This window comes from Colobus angolensis, unplaced genomic scaffold, assembly GCF_000951035.1.
Source record: "Colobus angolensis palliatus isolate OR3802 unplaced genomic scaffold, Cang.pa_1.0 Scaffold12, whole genome shotgun sequence".
In the NCBI taxonomy this organism is placed as follows: domain Eukaryota; kingdom Metazoa; phylum Chordata; class Mammalia; order Primates; family Cercopithecidae; genus Colobus; species Colobus angolensis.
The window spans coordinates 4,069,147-4,088,974 of NW_012113141.1; the positions used below are offsets into that span (position 1 = coordinate 4,069,147).

The 19,828-nt window shown below is 39.1% G+C and overlaps 1 protein-coding gene across 2 annotated transcripts in view; it reads left to right on the forward strand.

Annotated features, from left to right (window-relative positions):
* SGPL1 (sphingosine-1-phosphate lyase 1) overlaps positions 1 to 19,828 on the forward strand; it is a 58,618-nt gene that overhangs the window by 20,633 nt on the left and 18,157 nt on the right. For both annotated transcript variants that reach the window (XM_011927546.1, XM_011927541.1), the window contains exons 3-6: positions 6,015 to 6,180; positions 12,646 to 12,713; positions 16,166 to 16,313; positions 19,092 to 19,168. In XM_011927546.1, coding sequence (XP_011782936.1) covers positions 6,015 to 6,180; positions 12,646 to 12,713; positions 16,166 to 16,313; positions 19,092 to 19,168 — 459 coding nt within the window. The remainder of the gene's footprint in view (positions 1 to 6,014; positions 6,181 to 12,645; positions 12,714 to 16,165; positions 16,314 to 19,091; positions 19,169 to 19,828) is intronic.

Genomic DNA, 19,828 nt, shown 5'->3' on the forward strand with positions numbered 1-19,828 from the left:
CTTAAGATTTTTTTGGAGGTAGCAAGGGGTGGGTAGTGCTACTATTGAAAGTTTGCTTCTGGAATCTTTTGCTCTCTTGAAGTGATTTGGAGATTAAAAGAGTTTAGTATCACTGGGGATAGCTGTGTTCTACTGTCAGGAAGTAACTCATGACTTCAGATCATATTCCTGACCTCACAAAAATGTTAAGAAAATAAATCATAAGTATAAAAAGCACTGAGATTGTGTAGAGTGGAAAATAACATTAGTGTTAGCTCCCTCACACAACCACATTCTAAATTTAAGGAAGCAAGAAGTAAAATCACTCTGAAGCACTGGTTTTAAAACTGCAGATTATGATCCATTTAGAAGGACACAAAATCAGTTTAGTAGATCAAGCTTAAAGAAGGAAGAAATAGAAATGTGAGTACGTTACAAGTAATAAGGTGCTAAGTATTATTTTGGAAACTTTTGGTTTTATATCTTTCTGTTTCTACATGTATTAGATTGTGTTGTAAAATAAATTTACAACACAATCTCATACACGTAGAATCTAATATACATATTGGAACAGTTTGAAACTCAGTGGTCTAACAAGTAGCATACCCCAAATTTACAATATTTGTAGCCTTCTGCTGTTGATTACATTCACGAAAAGGTCTTGCACCCTTAAAGTGAAGGCTGAAAGAGTTTTATGTCATTGGGGAGATTGGGCTACCAAGCTCCCATAAATTCTAGGAGCTGCCTTTTGTCTAATGATTAGGATTATTGAGTGCAATTTTGATGCCTTTTGGGTATCGTCTGAAATCTAATCATTGGATTGGAAATGGAATAAACAAGAGAAAGGCTAGTTTACTCATTATTTGACAATAGCTCTTTAAAGTAGTTAATATTATGAATATTCCTACTGCTAAGATTTATCAGAGTTTGTTTTTTTCCTTTAATATTATACTTATAAAATATTATTCATTCACTGGGCAAATAATTTTTTGTTTGTTTGTTTTTTTATTCTAGAGGAATACCTTTCCAATTTTATAACAGTGAAGGAAGGAATGTTTTTCTTGTAGAAACTACCAAAACTACTGTTCTATTAAGCAAGGGTTGGAGATAAACTCCCCTGTCCCCTGTTCCCACCCAGGCACACACATATACAGATGCAGCTTATTTTATGACTGTATTGTTCTGAATGTTTCTTCTTCTACATAAAAACGTAGAAGTTGGTGAAATAATTTACCTGGAGTTGCACGGTAAGCTAGTGGCCTTCATGGATGACCGTTCACAGTTCTTGTATTTCCAGAGACACAATACATTGATAAAGTTGAAATAAACAGAAGCCTAAGAATTATAAGTATATATTCAGGGATATATAGACAAAAAAGTACTGTACTGCTATAAGTAAAAAGACATAGTAGGAATAGTAATTATAATCACATTAACTTCTGTGCCATCTCTATCTAGATCAGGGGTGTCCAATCTTTTGGCTGTCCTGGGCCACATTGGAAGAAGAATAATTGTCTTGGGCCACACGTAAAATATACTAATGATAGCTGATGAGCTTAAAAAAAATAAAAATTGCAAGAAAAATCTCATGATGTTTTAAGAAGTTTACAAATTTGTTCTGGGCTACATTCAGAGCTGTCCTGGACTGCATGTTGGACAAGGTTGATCTAGATGTTTATCTATAGTCATGACCTAACTGTATAATTTTAGTGTGTTATACGTGGTACCATGTATCCAAGGTAGATCCTGTCAAGAACATAAATTGTGAAAATAAAACTCTTGGGATGCTGCTGGATTGTAATGTGTTACTCCTCTGCCTATGAATACTAAAAATCAAGAATTGAAAGAGTACTGAATACTGAGTCAAGAGGCATGCGTTCCTATACTCCACTTAAACACAAGCATGTCTATATGAGCATAGTCCTGTCATTTCACTTTGGGGTCTCTGCTTGTAAAATGAAAATGTTAGACTTGATATTCCAGGTTCCCTTCAGCTCTTAGATTCTGTGCTTCCCAAGGGCTGGAGTATTGCATCAGGGCCCAGCCTGGGGTTTGTGCTGTTTTCAAGGCCCTGAGGAACTGAATCATCCTTTATTCCAAGGAGATAGGATACATTACGCCACAGAGCCCAATAATTCAGTGAGCTGTCAGTGTTGTGAGTTGCATCTACACTGGGGACTGAGCCTAGATTGTTTGTAGTAACCTAGGAGGACCTTAGAATGATGCCAGGAGATGTAATTTCTGTGATCAACTAGTTGACTACTCAAAAAGCTTGTCAGGACCCATCCAACTACAGTGTCATTCTGTCTTTGGTGTTAAAGAATTTAGATATATCTCCTTTTAAAGGATCCCCTTTGAATTTAAGAATTGCCATTATCTTTGTAAGAACCAAAGCACATACAAATAAAATATATTCTTGCTAAATATAATTTTTTAAACGTTAGTGAGGAATGTCTTTATATCTTAATTTTAAGGCTTTTAAAAATTAGTTTGCATTTGCTGGTTCTTTGCTGTCACCCTAGTCCTAGTTATATTTATTCAGTGCTTTGAATTGTTCATATTATCTATAGTCATCTTTTGACATTGGTAACCTCTGTTTTCTGGGTGAATTAAGAATTAGTATCACCAGAAGAAAAGCTAATCTGAATGATTGTTCTTTCATCATCTCGTTCATACACAGTATTTAACCATCTGGTTTGACCACAACTTTCACACTAGACGAGTCATTATAATGATAGAAATGATGACATACTTTTGATGATAGACTCCTCTGGTCTTTCCCAGGTTTTGGCTGGTATTGCCATTGCTTTGGATTGAGGTAGTTGATGCAGCAGTGGGCTCTGGGGAATGGCCACCAAGAACTGTTGGGGAATTGCAGATAAACTGTCTCCATGGGTAGCCCTCCAGGGAACCTGACAGTTGTCTAATGTTAATTACCTTATACCACAGTCTAATTACTAAGAGTATTGTCTGAGTCCATTCAGGCTGCTATAACAAAACACCATAAACGTGGTGGTATATAAACAAAAATCCGTTTCTCTCAGTTCTGGAGGCCAGGAAGCCCAAGATCAAGGCAACAGCAGATATGGTGCCTGATGAGGCCCTCTTCCTGGAAGGTGGCCTTCGTGAAAATGGTTCATAGAAAATGCCTTCTCACTGTGTCTTCACGTGGTAGAAGGGGCAGATTTGCTCTCTGGGGTCTCTTTTATAAAGTCACTAATCTTATTCACGAGGCCTCTGCCTTCATGATCTAAAGACCTCCAAAGGCTCCCTCTTCCGCCATCAGCTTGAGGGTTAGATTTCAACATATGAATTTTAGGAGGATGTAAACATTCAGTCCATTGGAGGTATAAATGTTTTCAACAAACATTTGTTGAGTATCTGTCCTTTTTCTAAGCTTTCATGTTCCTACTAGAACATTGGATGTGGTTATCCAATAGGAATATATTTAAGTCAGTATCATTATCTTTTTCTCAAAACATCTTCTACCTTCTTTACTTTCCCTTCCTCTTCTAGTCTTACCGTAGTTAATAGTGATATTTACTATTAACATCATAGTTAACCAGTCTCTTGAACTTGAACTTGAAAATTTTGAATGATCTATACCCACAACCAACAAAATTACTCATGTACTTAAAAATCCATGCCCTTTGTTTTGTTTTATTGCTGCTGTTTGTAATTTACTTATTTTTACCTGATACTATGTTCTGGAAATTTTTCTACGTAGTTCATGTAGATCTGTCTTCTTTTTAATGTTTCATAGTATGGGTACATAAAATGCACATATTACAGTTTATTTAACCATTCTTCTGTGGGTGGACATTCACATTATTTTTTCTCTTTTGTTATTACAGAGAATACTGAAATGAATATCCTTGAACGTGTTTATTTGTATACATTGCAAATTGCTTTAAAAAAGTTCCTATCAGTTTATATATCAGTTTTTCTAAGTCCTTTTTAAATATGGACTGGATTAGCCCATTCTTGCATTGTTGTTAAGAAATACCTGAGTTTGGGTAATTATATTATAAAGAAAAGAGGTTTAATTGGCTCATGTTTCTGCATATTTGTACAAACATGGCTTCAACATCTGCTTCTGGTGAGACCTCAGGAAGTTTACAATCATGGTGGAAGGCAAAACTTGAGCAGGCACGTCACATGGCAAGAGTGAGAGCAAGAAAGAGAAAGGGGGGAGGTCCTAGACTTTTAAACAACCAGATCTCATGTGAACTAACTGAGCAAGAACTCATTTATCACCAAGGGGATGGTACTAAACCATTCATGAAAGATGCGCCCCCATGATCCAGTCACCTCCCACCAGACCTCATCTCCAACACTGGGAATCACATTTCAACATGAGATTTGGAGGACAGGTATCCAAACCATATCATGAACCTAGCATACTTCTCCCAGCCTCAGGTCTCTGATTTAAGTGTTCACTCATTTACTTGGTCACTGTTACTTGGGCACTGTCAGCCACTGTCCATGTTTGTATTCAGTATAAATTGAGTGCCAGGCACTCTGCCACGTGTTGGGGATTTAGCACTGGATGAGACAGAAATGGTCCCTGCCATCATGTAGCTTACACTTTGCCGCATAGAACTTTTGCCATATGCAGACTCTTTTTATGCATTTGCAGCTACTATCCTCTCTTTCTGGTATGATTTTTTTCCTTTTAACTTTTCTACTTGGAGAATTTTCTTTCACCCTTTTAACCGGCTTAAATTTTACCCTCTGTCATTATCTTTCTCTCTTTAGAGTTAGATAGTCCTTCCTCAGTGCTTCATCTTGGCACTTATATGCTTTTTGTGACTATTCCCCTGAGAAGTTTTAGTGATTTGTTTATGTATGTACGTGCCTGTGTGTGTGTATGGACACACATCTGCCTCTTGCATTAGACTGTAAATTCAGTATAGACCTGGAACTATGATATGTACCTGAACACTTCCCCAGCTTACTGCCTTCAACCCTGGAGATGCTTCATCAATGTTGATTCAGTGAATGAATAGTAAACTATAAAACGACCTTAGTTTGTACAGGGCATTGTAGGGGATTGTACATATGAATAGAACTGGTCTGTCTTCAAGGACCTAACCATATAGTCAGGGAGATAAGAAATAGATGAGTAGACTGCAAGGCAGGTTGTGATAAGCTCTGTATAGGACTTATCACAAATGAGTACTGGAGGATAATTTAAAGGGAGAGAGGAATTCTTGTGAATGAGATACTCTGGTAAGTTTACAGAGGACATGTTTTTTCTTGCTTGTACCAGGTGTTGTGAGGAATACACATGATGATAAGATATGGTTGCTAAGAGTCAAGTAAGGCCTTAGAGCAGGCATTGGTAAATTGTGGCCTGCAAGCCAAATCTGGCTCTTGCCTTCTTTTATATGGTCCTTGTGCTAAGAATGATTTTTACATTTTAAAAATTGTTAAAGAATACTTTGTGAACATGAAAATTGTATGAAATACAAATTTTGGTGCCCATAATTACATTGTGTTGAAACACAGCCATGTTCCTTTGTTTACACACTAACTGTGACTATATTTGCTCTCCAGCAGCAGAGATGAGTAGTTGTAAAGGAGGACCTTTGCTTCGCAACACCTAAAATATAAAATAATTTAGTATCAGGCTCATTACAGAACCAGTTTGCTGACCACTAGGGTAGAGAATAGGAAAGATTCAAATAGAGAAGAGAAATGACATTCATATTGGGGGTATTGGTTTGAGTTAAGAGAGTGGAACAGTGATTCTGGCAGTCATATAGAAACTTTAGGGCTGAAGGGATGATCTAGCTTAACCCTTTTACTGTATAAAATAGGCACAAGATCAAAAATAGTCTCAAAGTCCACTAGCTGCTAAGTGGCAGTGGAGTGCTGCCGGAGTGACTAGTACAGAAGCCTTGAGGGCTGCAGATGATAATAAGATTATTGCTGACCTTGCCCTTGAAAAATGCGAGTTGAAGTACAAACTAAGAACAGACTTCTTTTCTCTCTCTAAATGTAATATTTCTATTTTTCTCTTGTATTTCTAGAAGGCCTTTGAGCCCTACTTAGAGATTTTGGAAGTATACTCCACAAAAGCCAAGAATTATGTAAATGGGCATTGCACCAAGTATGAGCCCTGGCAGCTAATTGCATGGAGTGTCGTGTGGACCCTGCTGATAGTCTGGGGATATGAGTTTGTCTTCCAGCCAGAGAGTAAGTATGCTGTCTCCTCTGCAAAGGTACAGTGGTGTGTCACTAGCCTCAAACTAATTGCTGACAGATAGGATTAATTTGTTGCCTTTTGGTTGTTTTTTTTTGAGACGGAGTCTCAATCTGTCACTAGGCTGGAGTACACTGGCCTAATCTTGGCTCACTGCAACCTTTGCCTCCCAGGTTCAAGTGTTCCTCCTGCCTCAGCCTCCCAAGTAGCTGGGACTACAGGCATGTGCCACCACGCCCAGCTAATTTTTGTATTTTTAGTAGAGACAGGGTTTCACCATGTTGGCCAGGATCATCTCGATCTCTTGAGCTCGTGATCCACCCGCCTCGGCCTCCCAAAGTGCTGGGATTACAGGCATGAGCCACCGTGCCCGGCCCTGGTTTGGTTCTTATTTTTAAAATCTGTTTAAATGTGAAGTGGTACTTTGTCTTCTGATTGGTCACGTTACAACAGGACTCTTGTGTAACTAATACTCTTTACATTGTTTTTTTTTGGATTTGTAGTTTATGTAAAAACACCTTAGAATTAATCATTGTAAGGATCCTCAGATATCTCCGTATGGCTTAAACCTTTGGTACCAGTTTCTTCCCTAGAACATAGTTATGTCACCTGGAGTTCCCAGAGCAGGAATTTATTGTCTTTCATTTTGTGCTGTCCTTTTCAGTAAAGATTAGGTGAAATTGGAACAGCACTTACATGGTGACCATTTGAGTGCTTGTTATGTGCCAGGGACTGATCAGGCTGTGGGGATATCTGCACAAGTGCTACCAGATCTCTCTCCTCTTGGAGTTGAACTTCTGGTATCAGGGGATTGTATACTTTGAGCGTCCTAGAAGTGACTCAGTGCCAGATCAACATGGGGAAGAAGAGGCCACTTCTTAGGGTGCAGAAGATGAGCAGTCTCAGTGATCTGCTTCTGAATCTTCCACCTTTGCTTAGGATTAAGCCCCTCTCCTGCCCACCCACCTTTTTCCCACCTAGAAACCTGGTTGCGTGTTACCTTTCTTATGAGTTATTTTCGTCTGCAGTCTGCGCTTGGTAAGTGTTGTTAGCACCTAAACACAAGCAGTAGATTTGGTGCTGGATGTTCTGTAACATTCCCCTGCACCCTTTCCCCACTCTTAGTAGGGTATCGGAGTTAACTTCCTTGAGATAAGTAAACAGTAACATTGAAGATAATCATTAGCTGTTTCTCATTTGCTTGAAATTTCCCCACCACTTTGCTTCCCTGATAACACCTGTATAAAAGGGCGCTTTTACTGTGTTTTTTCTGCTTTTCTTCTCTTGTTCAAGGAAAGTCAATTTAGAAGCCAGATTCCATTTTTATCTCTTTACCCTGCAAATAGCTTCTTAGCCGTTTATGGCGCAGTAAACATTGCAAAACATGACAACCAAGAAGCAAGTTCCAACTGCTCAGAGTTTTTAAATTAAAGTGAAAATGAGACGTGACTCTCCTGTGTAAATCTGTAGCTCACCCCGGCTTTAAAAAAAACCTTGTCCTCAGTTGCTGCTCCTAGTCCTTGCAAGATTTTCTGATAAACTCTGAGAAATTAGACTGGCCAGCCCTTCCCCTGCATCTGCTCAATGGTTTGGATATGGATGTAGCTCATGTCCTTCTGCTCATGCTTATTCCTTTCCTAGGAGGTATTCAATTCAGCGAGTAAGCAGCCCATTTTATAGGACTCTGAGGGTAGCAAGAAATGTACTTTCTTTTTATTTTTTAACTTTGCATTAAAAAAAAAATCAGTCTCTGCTTATCCATCTTTCTATTATAATAAAATATATATAACATAAAATTTACCACTTTAACCATTTTTAAGTGTACAGTTAGTCGTGTGGCAGAAAGTACATTCACATTATTGTACAGGCATCACTACTACCAGAACTTTTTCATCGCCCCACTGGAACTCCATTTTAATAAACATCAGATAATAACTGCCCATTACTCTCTTCCCCATCCCCTGGCAATCACCATTTATTTATTGTACCACCTTGTTTTACAAATGTACGACCATTCAAAAGTGGTACATTTATGAAACAAGGCTAAGCTTAGAGATCTGAGATTTATATGTTACTTGCTATGATTAGTATTAACTTCAGGTATTTACTTTTAAAATTTTTGAAAATTAATTGGCAAATAAACATTGTTTATATTTGTCATGTACAACATATTGTTTTGAAATATGTATACATTGTGAAATGGCTAAATTGAGCTGATTAAGATGCATTACCTCCCATATTTTTCATTTTTTTTGTGGTTAGGTATTTACTTCTGTTTTCAGTTCTGCAGCTCACTGTGCCATACATTTTGCTTAGCTAATAGTAGAGATACAGCCATCTTAGGTTCTGATACATACCTGCTTTTAGTGGTCAAAAAGGAATATGCTGGCCTCTGAGAGGCCAATTTTCCATGAGAATATTGTTAGTCATAGTATACTGATGAGATATGCCATTTAAATCCTTGTGGGCTGAACTCCAAGCCATTTGAGGTTTTTTTTTTTTTTTGAGATGGAGTCTCGCTCTGTCACCCAGGCTGGAGTGTGGTGGCACGATCTCGGCTCGCTGTAACTTCTGTCTCCCGGGTTCAAACAATTCTTTCTGCCTCAGCCTCTTGAGTAGCTGGGATTATAGGCGCCCACTACCACACCTGCGTAATTTTTGTATTTTTAGTAGAGATGGGTTTTCGCCCTGTTGGCCAGGCTGGTTTTGAACTCCTGATCTCAGGTGATCCGCCCGCCTCGGCCTCCCAAAGTGCTGAGATTACAGGCATGAGCCACCATGCCCAGCTGATTTGTTTTGTTTCTAAAGATGTATTATAAAGCAAAAGCAGTACATATTCACTCTGGAAAAGTTGGACAATATGGATAAATAATAAGAACAAGATTAAAATCTTACTACTGAAGGATACCACTATTTGTTTTTCTCTGTTTCTATATCTGAATCCAGTTTGAACCATGCACAATGTAATTTTGTAAAATCGTCGAATGTTGACAATTTTGTACAATTTAGCACATACACACACAGCACACTTTCATTTGGTAACTTCCAACTTGAATTTTAGACACAGATAAGAATGTCTTCCCTCCAGAGATCAGGGATAATTTTGATAGAATATTCACTTTTTTAGCACTTGCTCACTTGCCATGTGTTGCTGAACAGTCGAGTTATTTTTAGTTACACTGCACTAGAGGAGTCTGAAGTCTGGACTAGTGATGAATTTTGCTGATCTTCCAATACTGAATCCCTCCTGAGGGAGGAGAGTAGTTCTGGAACAAAGGATGGAGCCTGCGGTAGAGGAAAAGTGGGCAGCGGCATGAGCTGGGCAGGGGTTTAGCAGCCGCTTCCTTTAGTCTGCTCTGTGATTATCAGCTCACAGTTTATTACTTTAACACTGATTTTAACTGTGGGTTGTCCATGGTTTACCAACAGAAATCAGCTTTATGTCATGGAGGAAATGATAAACTCTCAGTTTCTTGTTGTGCCACCTTGGGCGACACCCTTAAGCTCTCTCAGCCTATTTCCTTGCAATAAAACAGACATCATAATAGCTGCTTTACCTTGTCATGGGTAATATGAGGACTGAATGGCATCTTTTGCATAAGTGGAATTTGTAAACTGTTAAGAACCATGCATTGTCCTTACACTGGCATTGTCCTTACACTGTTTTCTATTTTGTTATCTTAAACTTTTTAAATTCTTTTTTTAAATTAACAAATAAAAATTGTATGTTTATGGTGTACAACATGATGTTTTCAAATATGTATAAGTTGTGGAATGGCTCAATCAAACTAACATGATTACCTCACGTACTTTTTTTTGAGACAGAGTTTTGCTCTGGTCATGCAGGCTGGAGTGCAGTGACGCAATCTCAGCTCACTGCAGCCTCCGCCTCCTCAAGCAATTCACCTGCTTCAGCCTCCCGAGTAGCTGGAATTACAGGCGCATGCCACCACCCCCGGCTAATTTTTGTATTTTTAGTAGAAACAGGGTTTCACCATGTTGGTCAGGCTGGTCTTGAATTCCTGACCTCGTGATCCACCCGCCTTGGCCTCCCAAAGTGCTGGATTTACAGGTGTAAACCACCACACCCAGCCTCATGTACCTTTTTTAATGGTGAGAACACTTAAAATCTACTTTCTTAGCAATCTTTACGTACGCAACACATTTTTATTTACTATGTCACCATGATCTCTTGAACTTACTGCTTCCATTTAACTGGAATTTTCTGTCCTTTTGACCATCTCTCAATCTTCCTTCTTCCCCTTACTCTCAATCCCACTAAAAAATTCTAATTACTTTTCTTTCTGTACCTCTGGGGACTTTTGAGATAATCCTTTTAGGTCATGACCATGGGATCTTTTTATTTTTAGTTTCTTCATCTCTGACGCTGTATTCTGTTCTTTTTATCCTTTACCATTTTTTTTCTCACAACTCCCACAAAATTAGTTTGTTCTTTTATCCTCCACTTAGTCACATTACTATAGTTCTGGACAGCTGGCCGAGTTTGCTGATTTTTAGACTTCTTTTTACCTCATTAATTACTTCATCAAATAAGGAAGTAGTTCTGAATCTGTACAGCTTTAACAGTTAGAAATAGTTGAATAACAAGAGGCTAAAATATCCAATATTACATTATAGTCATTTGATGTACTATTATAACATTAAAAAATATGTTTAGAAAGAATTGTTAATAATGTAGAAAGTGCTATCTGTGAGGAGGATACAGTTATTTTACATTATACAGGATCTCAGGTATGTATTACAGCGTGTAGAACATAGGGCTAGAAGGAAATACTCCAAAATTTAAACAAAAAGTAACCACAAACAAGTGGTTTCAGTCCCTTTGTCTTCTTATTCAGTCTGTGTCTTAGTTACCTGGTTTTGTCCCAGGTGTTTACAGAATGTGGACTCTAGGAAGAGTTAGAAAGAGGGATGCAGCTGAAGCAAAAACAGCTAGCAGAGATACAAGGCATGATGTGGTAGATACAGAAAGGGGGTACAGATGCGTCCCGTGGTTGTTGAGTGAAGAGGGAGCCCCTTCTGGCCAGGAAAGTGGGAATTCCCAGACTCCTAGGAATGCAGTAGAAGTTCATATTCAGTTCACACCTTGGATAAAGAAGCCAGGCTTCCATTCTTATAGACTCAGACAGAAAATTCCTGTGGTACATTTGAAGCAGTGTAGAGTCCTGGGAATGCTGGACTGAAAATACCAAGACCTCAGTTAAAACTTTGCTCCGTCACTGATTTTATCTGTGGCCTTGAGCAAGTTTTGATGCTTTGATCTTCCATTGCCTTTTATGTCACTTGTGGATTGTATATAATGCCTTCTGTGCCAGCTTCAGAATGCTGTTGTCACAGTCAGTCGAGATACATTGATTGTGAATGCATCAGAAGGTCTATTAGTCTATTTAGATGCCATGTATTTATGATTATTATAATTGACAGGATTAGCATTCCCTATTTGTTCTGTGTACTGCCTGACAGAGTGGACTCTGGCATCTATGATTTTTCAAACTTTTTTTTCTTTTTGTTGAGACGGGGTCTCACTGTGTTGCCCAGGCTGGTCTCACACTCTTGTGCTCAAGCAGTCCTCCCACCTCGGCCTCCCACAGTGCTGGGATTAGAGGTGTGAACCACGGTGCCTGGCTAGCATCCACAATTTTGAGGGCATTTGTAGGTCCAGAAAATGTTACAATCTGTGTTGGATGAGAGGCTGGACACAGATCCAAGAAAAACAAGCTAAAAACAGGGGCTGGCCATTAGTCTTGGGGGAAGGAAGAGAAATGTTGAACATCTAGAAACCTTAGGAAGGTCAAGAATTCTGGAATACATATGTCATTTGACCTAGTAGTTCTGCTTGTGGGAGTTTATCCTGTAGGTGTGCAGTGTGGTGTGTGTTACAAGGTTATTTATTTCAGCCTGATTTGTGATAGCAAATATTAAAAGCAACCTATATATCCATAATTAAAGGGCAGGTTAAATAAATTTTGGCACATCCATATAATGAAATACTCTGCAGCTATAAAAATGAATGAGGATGCACTGATCTTTACGATAATACTTCTAAGTGGAAAAACAAAGTCTACCACAGTGCTAGAGTGTGCTACTTTTTGTGCAAAAAAAGGGAGACAAATAATATTATAGCTTTACTGTTGCACATGTATGCATAAAGAAACTGGGAGGTAGCATGAGGGTTGGGGGGATAGGTTTGAGAGAGGGAAGCTTCACTGCTTTACTGTGTGTGTATGCGTTTGTATTTTTAAAATTTTGAACCATGTAAATATAGTACTTATTCACAAATATAAATTTAAAAGTTTTTTTTTTTTATTTTTTAAAGGAAAGAAACTTTTTGTAATTGGAAGGCAAGTGAGGTTATGGAAGACACGTTGAGTGGTTGCTATATGCAGGTCATATCCATGGAAATTTATTTGAATAAGAGAACCATTTGTTTCTTTTAGGTTTATGGTCAAGGTTTAAAAAGAAATGTTTTAAGCTTACCAGGAAGATGCCCATTATTGGTCGTAAGGTAAGTAGAATCTGTATGTCATTTTTTTTCCCCTCCTGATAATCATGCCTCTTTCTTTCTATTTATTAAACCTGATATTCTCAAAGTGGAGGGGTGATTTGGTCCCTTATCTCCAGGGGACACTTGGCAGCGTTTGGAGATGTTTTTGGTGGTCACAGCTTAGATGGAGTGGTGCTCTTGGCATGTAATGGATGGTGACCAGAAATGCTGCTAAACACTAAATATCCTACAATGTACAGGACAGCCCCCCGCCCCCCAAACAGAATTATCTGGCTGGAAATGTCAAAATGGCCAAGGTTGAGAGCCCTGACTTAACCCTTTCTCCAACGTAACTGGCCAAAAGAGAGATGAGAAGCCTGTTAAGGAAGTAAGAATTTGAAATGAGAAAATCTGACTGTATTGTTAGGCGCTTTGAAACAATATGCGGCTGGCTGACTTTAGATATTTATCTAGGAGTTGGGTGCTTACATGGTTTAGGTCAGGGGTTGGCAAATGTTTTCTGTAAAGGGCTAGATATGAAACATTTTGGGCTCTATAGGCCATATCATTTCTGTTGCAACTCCTCACCTCTGCCCTTGCAGACGGACAGCAGCAAGAGGTTCAGGAATGAGCCTGGCTGTGTTCCAATGAAACTTTCTTTACGAATTCAGGTAGGCCTTAGTTGGTTCCTGGCTGTAGTTTGCTGATCCCAAGTTGCACAGCACTGTCTCTTGCTCTTTGCAATTATCTGTATTGTAGTATGTCCCCTTTGTTATGTCACCTTTGCCTTCACCCATGCTGAGGATAAGGTAGTCACCTCTGCGCCTCCCACAGGTTGTCACAGATGAAGATAAACAGGGCAGGCCACTTGACAAGCTCTAAGGAAGGCATATGAGTCCTTGGAATCTTCATCTCCTCCAGTGCCCTCCCCTAACCCCCCTTTGGTCTTTCCCAACTTTACCTGCCTTCCAAGTTTTCTTTTACTTTTGGCTTTCAGTTCCCTTTCCTGGCTACACCAGGGTTCATTTGCCAACCCCTGACCTAAAGTTTGCCAGTTATCTTTAACCTTTGGCTGAAATCCATTCAGACAGAGATATGTATCTTCAGGTTCATTTCCTGTAGGGGAGTGGAAGCAATAACAGGTGGTGAAGGGTAATGTGAGCACATAAGCTTGTGTTTGCTCTCCAAATTATATTAATCCCTAAAAGTAAATCTAGTCCTTATGGAATATTAGAGATGGGGACAGGCAAGGTATTGTAGAAGATGGAGTGTAGCACAAAGAACATTAGGATTTCCCCTTATCTCCTGTTTTTTTTTTCCTTCTCGCTTCTTCAGTTTCCAGACTTTGAGACAAATAAATGCTAGGGTTCCAGAACCCACTCTTAAACTTATAAAGTAACAGAATTGGAAGATCCTTAGCTTGCTAAGGACTATCTAATCACTCTCCATTTTTCAGAAGCAGATTCTGAGGCTTAGAGACGAAGAGTTACATGTGTATATGTGTATGTGTGTGCGTGTGTGTGTGTGCATGTGTGTATGCCTCTGTCATTTATTTACTTCACACATGCTTATTGAGCCACCTGCTCAGTGTCAAGTACTTTTCTGGATGCTGGGGATATGGTAGTGAACAAGACCAAATCCTTACTCTCATGGAACTTATATTTTAGGTTAAGACAGAAAGTAAAGAAGTAAACAAATTGTGGAATTTTATTTTGAAATAAATGCTTTGAAGAAACTATATTGGGTAACATAATACAGGCTTTGAGGCAAGAATTGGGGGTAAGGAAGTCCTTGCTGTGCTTTCTAATATACCTCTCTGTCACTTTTTGTGTTTATTTTATGGCAATAGCATACTCTATGCATGGAAGCTCAGCTTTCATAGCCTGTTCTGTTGCATGAGTCACCATTTATGTGAATTAATTTTTAAATTTACAACTTAAAAAATATCTTCACATCTATAGCATGCCCGGGCATTGCTCAGGAGTATAGCCTCTGCTCCCTGCCAATGTGGGCCTGTTAGACTATTGCAGACATGCCTGAAAGGAGTGGCTTTCCCTGTGGTTTCATTGAGGGCCATATCTAAGAAGATCCTCTTGTATTCTAATTATCCATGGCTAGAGATGAGAAAATCTTAGTGTGGAGTGAGTTCTTGAGTTCTATAACAAATATGTTGCTGAAACAATAGCACTGTGACATGAACAAATCGTGACATGTAGCTTCTCTCCCCAAACCTGCTACCCAAGAGTCTTTTGCTATAAGTAGCAGCCCCTGCCCTTCTGCCTCTTTACTATTTTTTTCCCTCAGCACTTTTTGTTACCTGACTTATTTTCTGTCTCTTCTGCTGAAAATAAATGTCATGAGGACAGGAGGCTTTTTTTTTTCCCTGTGTGCTCCATTGCCTAAGTTTGTTTTGTTCACTATGTATCCCTAGCCTACATATTTGTTGAGTAAGTGAATAAAAGAAAACAGCTCAGAAGCTGTGGCTTTGAGGATGGAAAAGAAGAGAACCGTAGTTTTTAAACTGCCTAGCAGAAAGGGCCTTAGTTTCTCTTAACATTTTGGGGTCAGACAGTGCAAGCTGTCGGTAGCAGTGTAAGGAGATACATTGGAGTGTTCCTGGCAATTCTTAGAATGCCCTGTGCTTGTGTTGTATGGGGCCTCCAAATACCTAGTGTGCTGTGTGCATGTCTGTTGAAGGAGCTCATCACTTGCACGAGGACCAGAATCCCTTTTACTGTGGCATGGCCAGTTTTCTGGCTACTGTTCCTAGTTCTACCTTTGATTCTTTTACACACACACTGTAGCTGCTGCCAAGGCAGGATCAAAGTCCAAATATTGCCCTCAAGGATGTGTTGACTTTAGCAATGCCAACCAAGTGAAGCAGCAGTGATGTCAATGTGGCAGAGAAAAGGGTTATGGGGAAATTGGGTGCTTCTTTTTTTTTTTTTTTTTTAAGACAGAGTCTTGCTCTGTTGCTCAGGCTGGGTGGAGTACAGTGGTGCGATCTTGGTTCACTGCAACCTCCACCTCCTGGGTTCAAGTGATTCTCATGCCTCAGCTTCCCAATTAGCTGGGATTATTGATGCCTGCTACCATGCCTGGCTAATTTTTGTATTTTTAGTAGAGACGGGGTTTCACTATGTTGGCCCAGGCTGGTATCAAACTCCTGACCTCTAGTGATCCGCCCACTTCGGCTTCCTGAACAGCTGTGATAATAGGTATGAGCCACCGTGCCCGGCTGAGTGCATCTTGACCTTTAGAGAGAAACGTTGCTTTTCAAATTTTTAAGAGGCTGTTGTACATGCCAGAAAGTAGCTGACCAGTCAGAATATCACCATATATCTTTAAGAAAATTGTTAGTCTAGTTACTTGTGCAGTGTCTAGCACTGAGCAGTTGCTTGAATGTCATAATGATTCTGCTGTCTCTGCTGTACGCTTCCATTGGGATAACTTTGTCTTTCTTACCTTTGGAGATTCAAGACAAGTTGAACAAGACCAAGGAAGATATTAGCAAGAACATGTCATTCCTGAAAGTGGACAAAGAGTATGTGAAAGCTTTGCCCTCCCAGGGTCTGAGCTCATCTGCTGTTTTGGAGAAACTTAAGGAGTACAGCTCTATGGGTATGATGCTTGGCATAGACATGCTCTCTACTTCCTTAAAGTGACTGTTTTGTCATTGTTTAATGTTCACATAGGTTAAGAATAACTCATCATTGGTTCTTACGTGTTTAGGAGGACCTACTGTGTTTCACAGGTTGAATTTCATATTTTTAAAATTATGTTTAGATTCATCCGTCATCCATAAAGCAAGCAAATCTCAGAGACAGTGGAACTTGGCTTTATTTCCTTTTGTAAGCATGAATAAAACAATTATGTTAGTGTTTAAGAAGAGAGAATATAAGATATATAATACAAATGAAATACAGATTCATGTAAAAATGTGAAATCTGCATAAAGGCACAAAAGAAAATAAGTCACTATAATTCTACCATCAAAGATAAACAGATGGTATCTATCTTTCTGCATGTAGCTATAGGTAGAGTTGTCTGTATAGTTTACATCTATCTGTATATGTATATCTATCTGTTTCTGAGAATGCTAATAGTGTTTGTCTGTGTGTATACACATATATGCATGAGCACATATGGGATGGATAAATACACCAAATAGCTTGGTGCTTACGAGTATAACCCTGGAACCAGCCTGGATTCATATCTTGGTTTGCCACTTAAAGTATGCCTTTGGCGAGTTACTTCTGTATGTCACAGTTCCTGTATCTCTACAATGGGGATAGTAATAGTAGTACAGTACTTACTTGAAAAGATGATTGTGGGGATTAAATGAGATCATACATGTGTAAATGTTTTATAGTGCCTGGCATATAGTAAATGTTCAGTAAATGTTAACCATTATTGCTATTAACTCATATTATTTTCATATTAACTCAAAGGGATTCATGTTTGTTACTGATTAAGATCATATTACAAGTACTTTTTAAAAATAAGCTTTTTAGTTTGATATATTTACAGAAAAGTAGCAAAGATGATAGAGATTTCCCTATACCCAACTTCTCCTGATGTTAACATCCTCTATAACCATGGTACGTTTATCAAAACTAAAAAATTAACATTGGTACAGTGTTATTAACTACACTACAAATTCTATTTCTACTTCATCGGGGTTTTTATTTTGTTGTTTTTCTTTGTTTTGTTTTAAACTAATGTTCTTTTTTCTACTCTAGGAGCCAATCCAGGAGCCATGTTGCATTTTGACAAATACCCTTATTTTTTATTTTTTGAGACAGAGTCTCACCGTGTTGCCTGGGCTGGAATGTAGTGGTGCGATCTCAGCTCACTGCAGCCTCCGCCTCCCAGGCTTAAGCAATTCTTGTGCCTTAGCCTCCCAAGTAGCTGGGATTACAGGCATGCGGCACCATACCCAGCTAATTTTTTGTTTTTAGTAAAGATAAGGTTTCACCATGTTGCCCAGGCTGGTCTCGAACTCCTGAACTCAGGTGATCTGCCTGCCTTGGCCTCCCAAGGTGCTAGGATTATAGGTTTGAGCCACTCTACCCGGCCTTGACAAATACTCTTACAGTTTCTAAGTGACATGTGTTGAGGTCTTGACATTGAATAGTACAAAATTTGATACAGTCTAGGATGTAGGTGAATACAGGAGGGGTTAGCACTCTAAAACCTGTGTGTTAAAGATTTCCATGATTTCCATGAGAGCTGGTCGCCACCACCATATTGCCTTCTATTTAATGTTTAAGTCATTGTCCATTGCTGTATTCTCTAGCATGAGTAAAAGAACAGGAAATGAAACCAGTTATCTTATTTTCAAAAGGCTGGTGACCACTGGTCTGAAGCTGTGTATAGTACAGAGCAGTGTCCTCTAAGGAAAGAGTGAAAGTCAAACAGGCAGCAAACCAGAGCTTGGCAGATTGCTGTGAGAATGAGTTTGTCTGTATATTTACCACTTAGTTTTCTGTTCTCAAGAGCTGAAGATCTTTGCTTTGGAGAGCCCATGGCTCCAGGCAGTGTTTAGTTGGTGTGTTTCTGTAATAGCTTTCTTACTACCCACTTTCAATAGGGCACAGCTGCATTGTAGCACAAGGACCTGAGACACCCACATAACAGATTTGTGGGTAAAATGAAGACTGTCTCGGGGAGAGAGGAAAGTGAAAAGTCAGATCTTATATTCTAGTCAGGAACTTTACTTTTCTTTTCACACTGGGATAAAGGAGGTTTATCCCAATGTTGACTGTGTTCCTGATCTTGAATGCTACAGCATGTGCTGCTGGAAGCAAATAACTAGTTCTACGTGGGTTTCCAGGCTTGGCTTAAGGGAGCCGGTGTCTGAGACCAGGGTGTTCATGGTTTATTCCTCATTGTGGTTTGTTTGCTGGTTTCATCTGTGATGATAGTGTGCTGAAATTTCACACTTTTCATCTTGGTTTCTTCTGCCAACTCTGTGCATAACAGTTCTCAAAATTCCTAGGACTGGATAGGAAGGGAGAGAAGAAGGAAGCTATTGCAGAAAAAGGCCACTCCGGAGCCATATAGAGAATGAAAAATAAGTATAGACAAAGGCAAATGTTCCTGCTGTTAGAAGGTAGTTGAGGATAAGGACAACATTGTTATCAGACTGCCTTTATTGTACCTAAATGCTATTAATATCTTTTTCACATTGCTGATAATAATGATTTTTCATCTTTATTTTATTGTGCTAACTCTTTCTTGAACTTTTTTCTTGACTTGCTATAAGAATGCTGTTGGGTTTCCACTCAACATTTTTTTCTTTTGTACCCAGAGGGGTTTCTTCCTGTTTCTTCTTTATGAGAACCTGTCTTCCCAGAGATTCCTGCTTATTGACCTAATGACCTTACCTTCTCTGCAGATGCCTTCTGGCAAGAGGGGAGAGCCTCTGGAACAGTGTACAGTGGGGAGGAGAAGCTCACTGAGCTCCTTGTGAAGGTGAGCGTCCAGTTCTTGAGGAAAACCTATGAGGTCTGTGCCGGTTTACATGACCTCCTTTTCTTCTTCCTTTTGTAATTAGAAAAACTACTTAAGGAAAGCTTATTGTTACAATAAAACCATAAAAGTTTCTCTTCACACAAACATAGGCAAATATGTATAATATTATCAAAGACATCTTCAGTCTGTCAAATAGTAAAATGTTATTTATGTTTTCAGTCTTTGCAGATGTCCTGTCTAGAAGGCAGACTACTAGGGAAGATAGTCCTGTCAGATGAGATTTGTTATAGTGAGATAGATTCTGTTTGATAAGGAGAGATAGGATAGGGAAACGCTTTCATAATTTTCTCAAATCCTGTGACCTGAGATGAGCAGTGGTCTCATGTAACTTCAAATCATTCTCATTCTTAGCTGCTTCCATTTCTCATTACATTTATTTTTATTTTATTTTATTATTTTTAGAGACAAAGTCTCACTCTGTCACACAGGCTGGAGTGGAGTAGTGTGATCATGGCTCACTTCAGCCTTGACCTCTTTGGCTCAAGTGATCCTCCCACCTCAGCCTCCTGAGTAGCTGGGACTACAGGCGTGCATCATTACACCCAGCTAATTTTTATGTATTTTTGGTAGAGATGGGGATCTCACTCTGTTGCCCAGGCT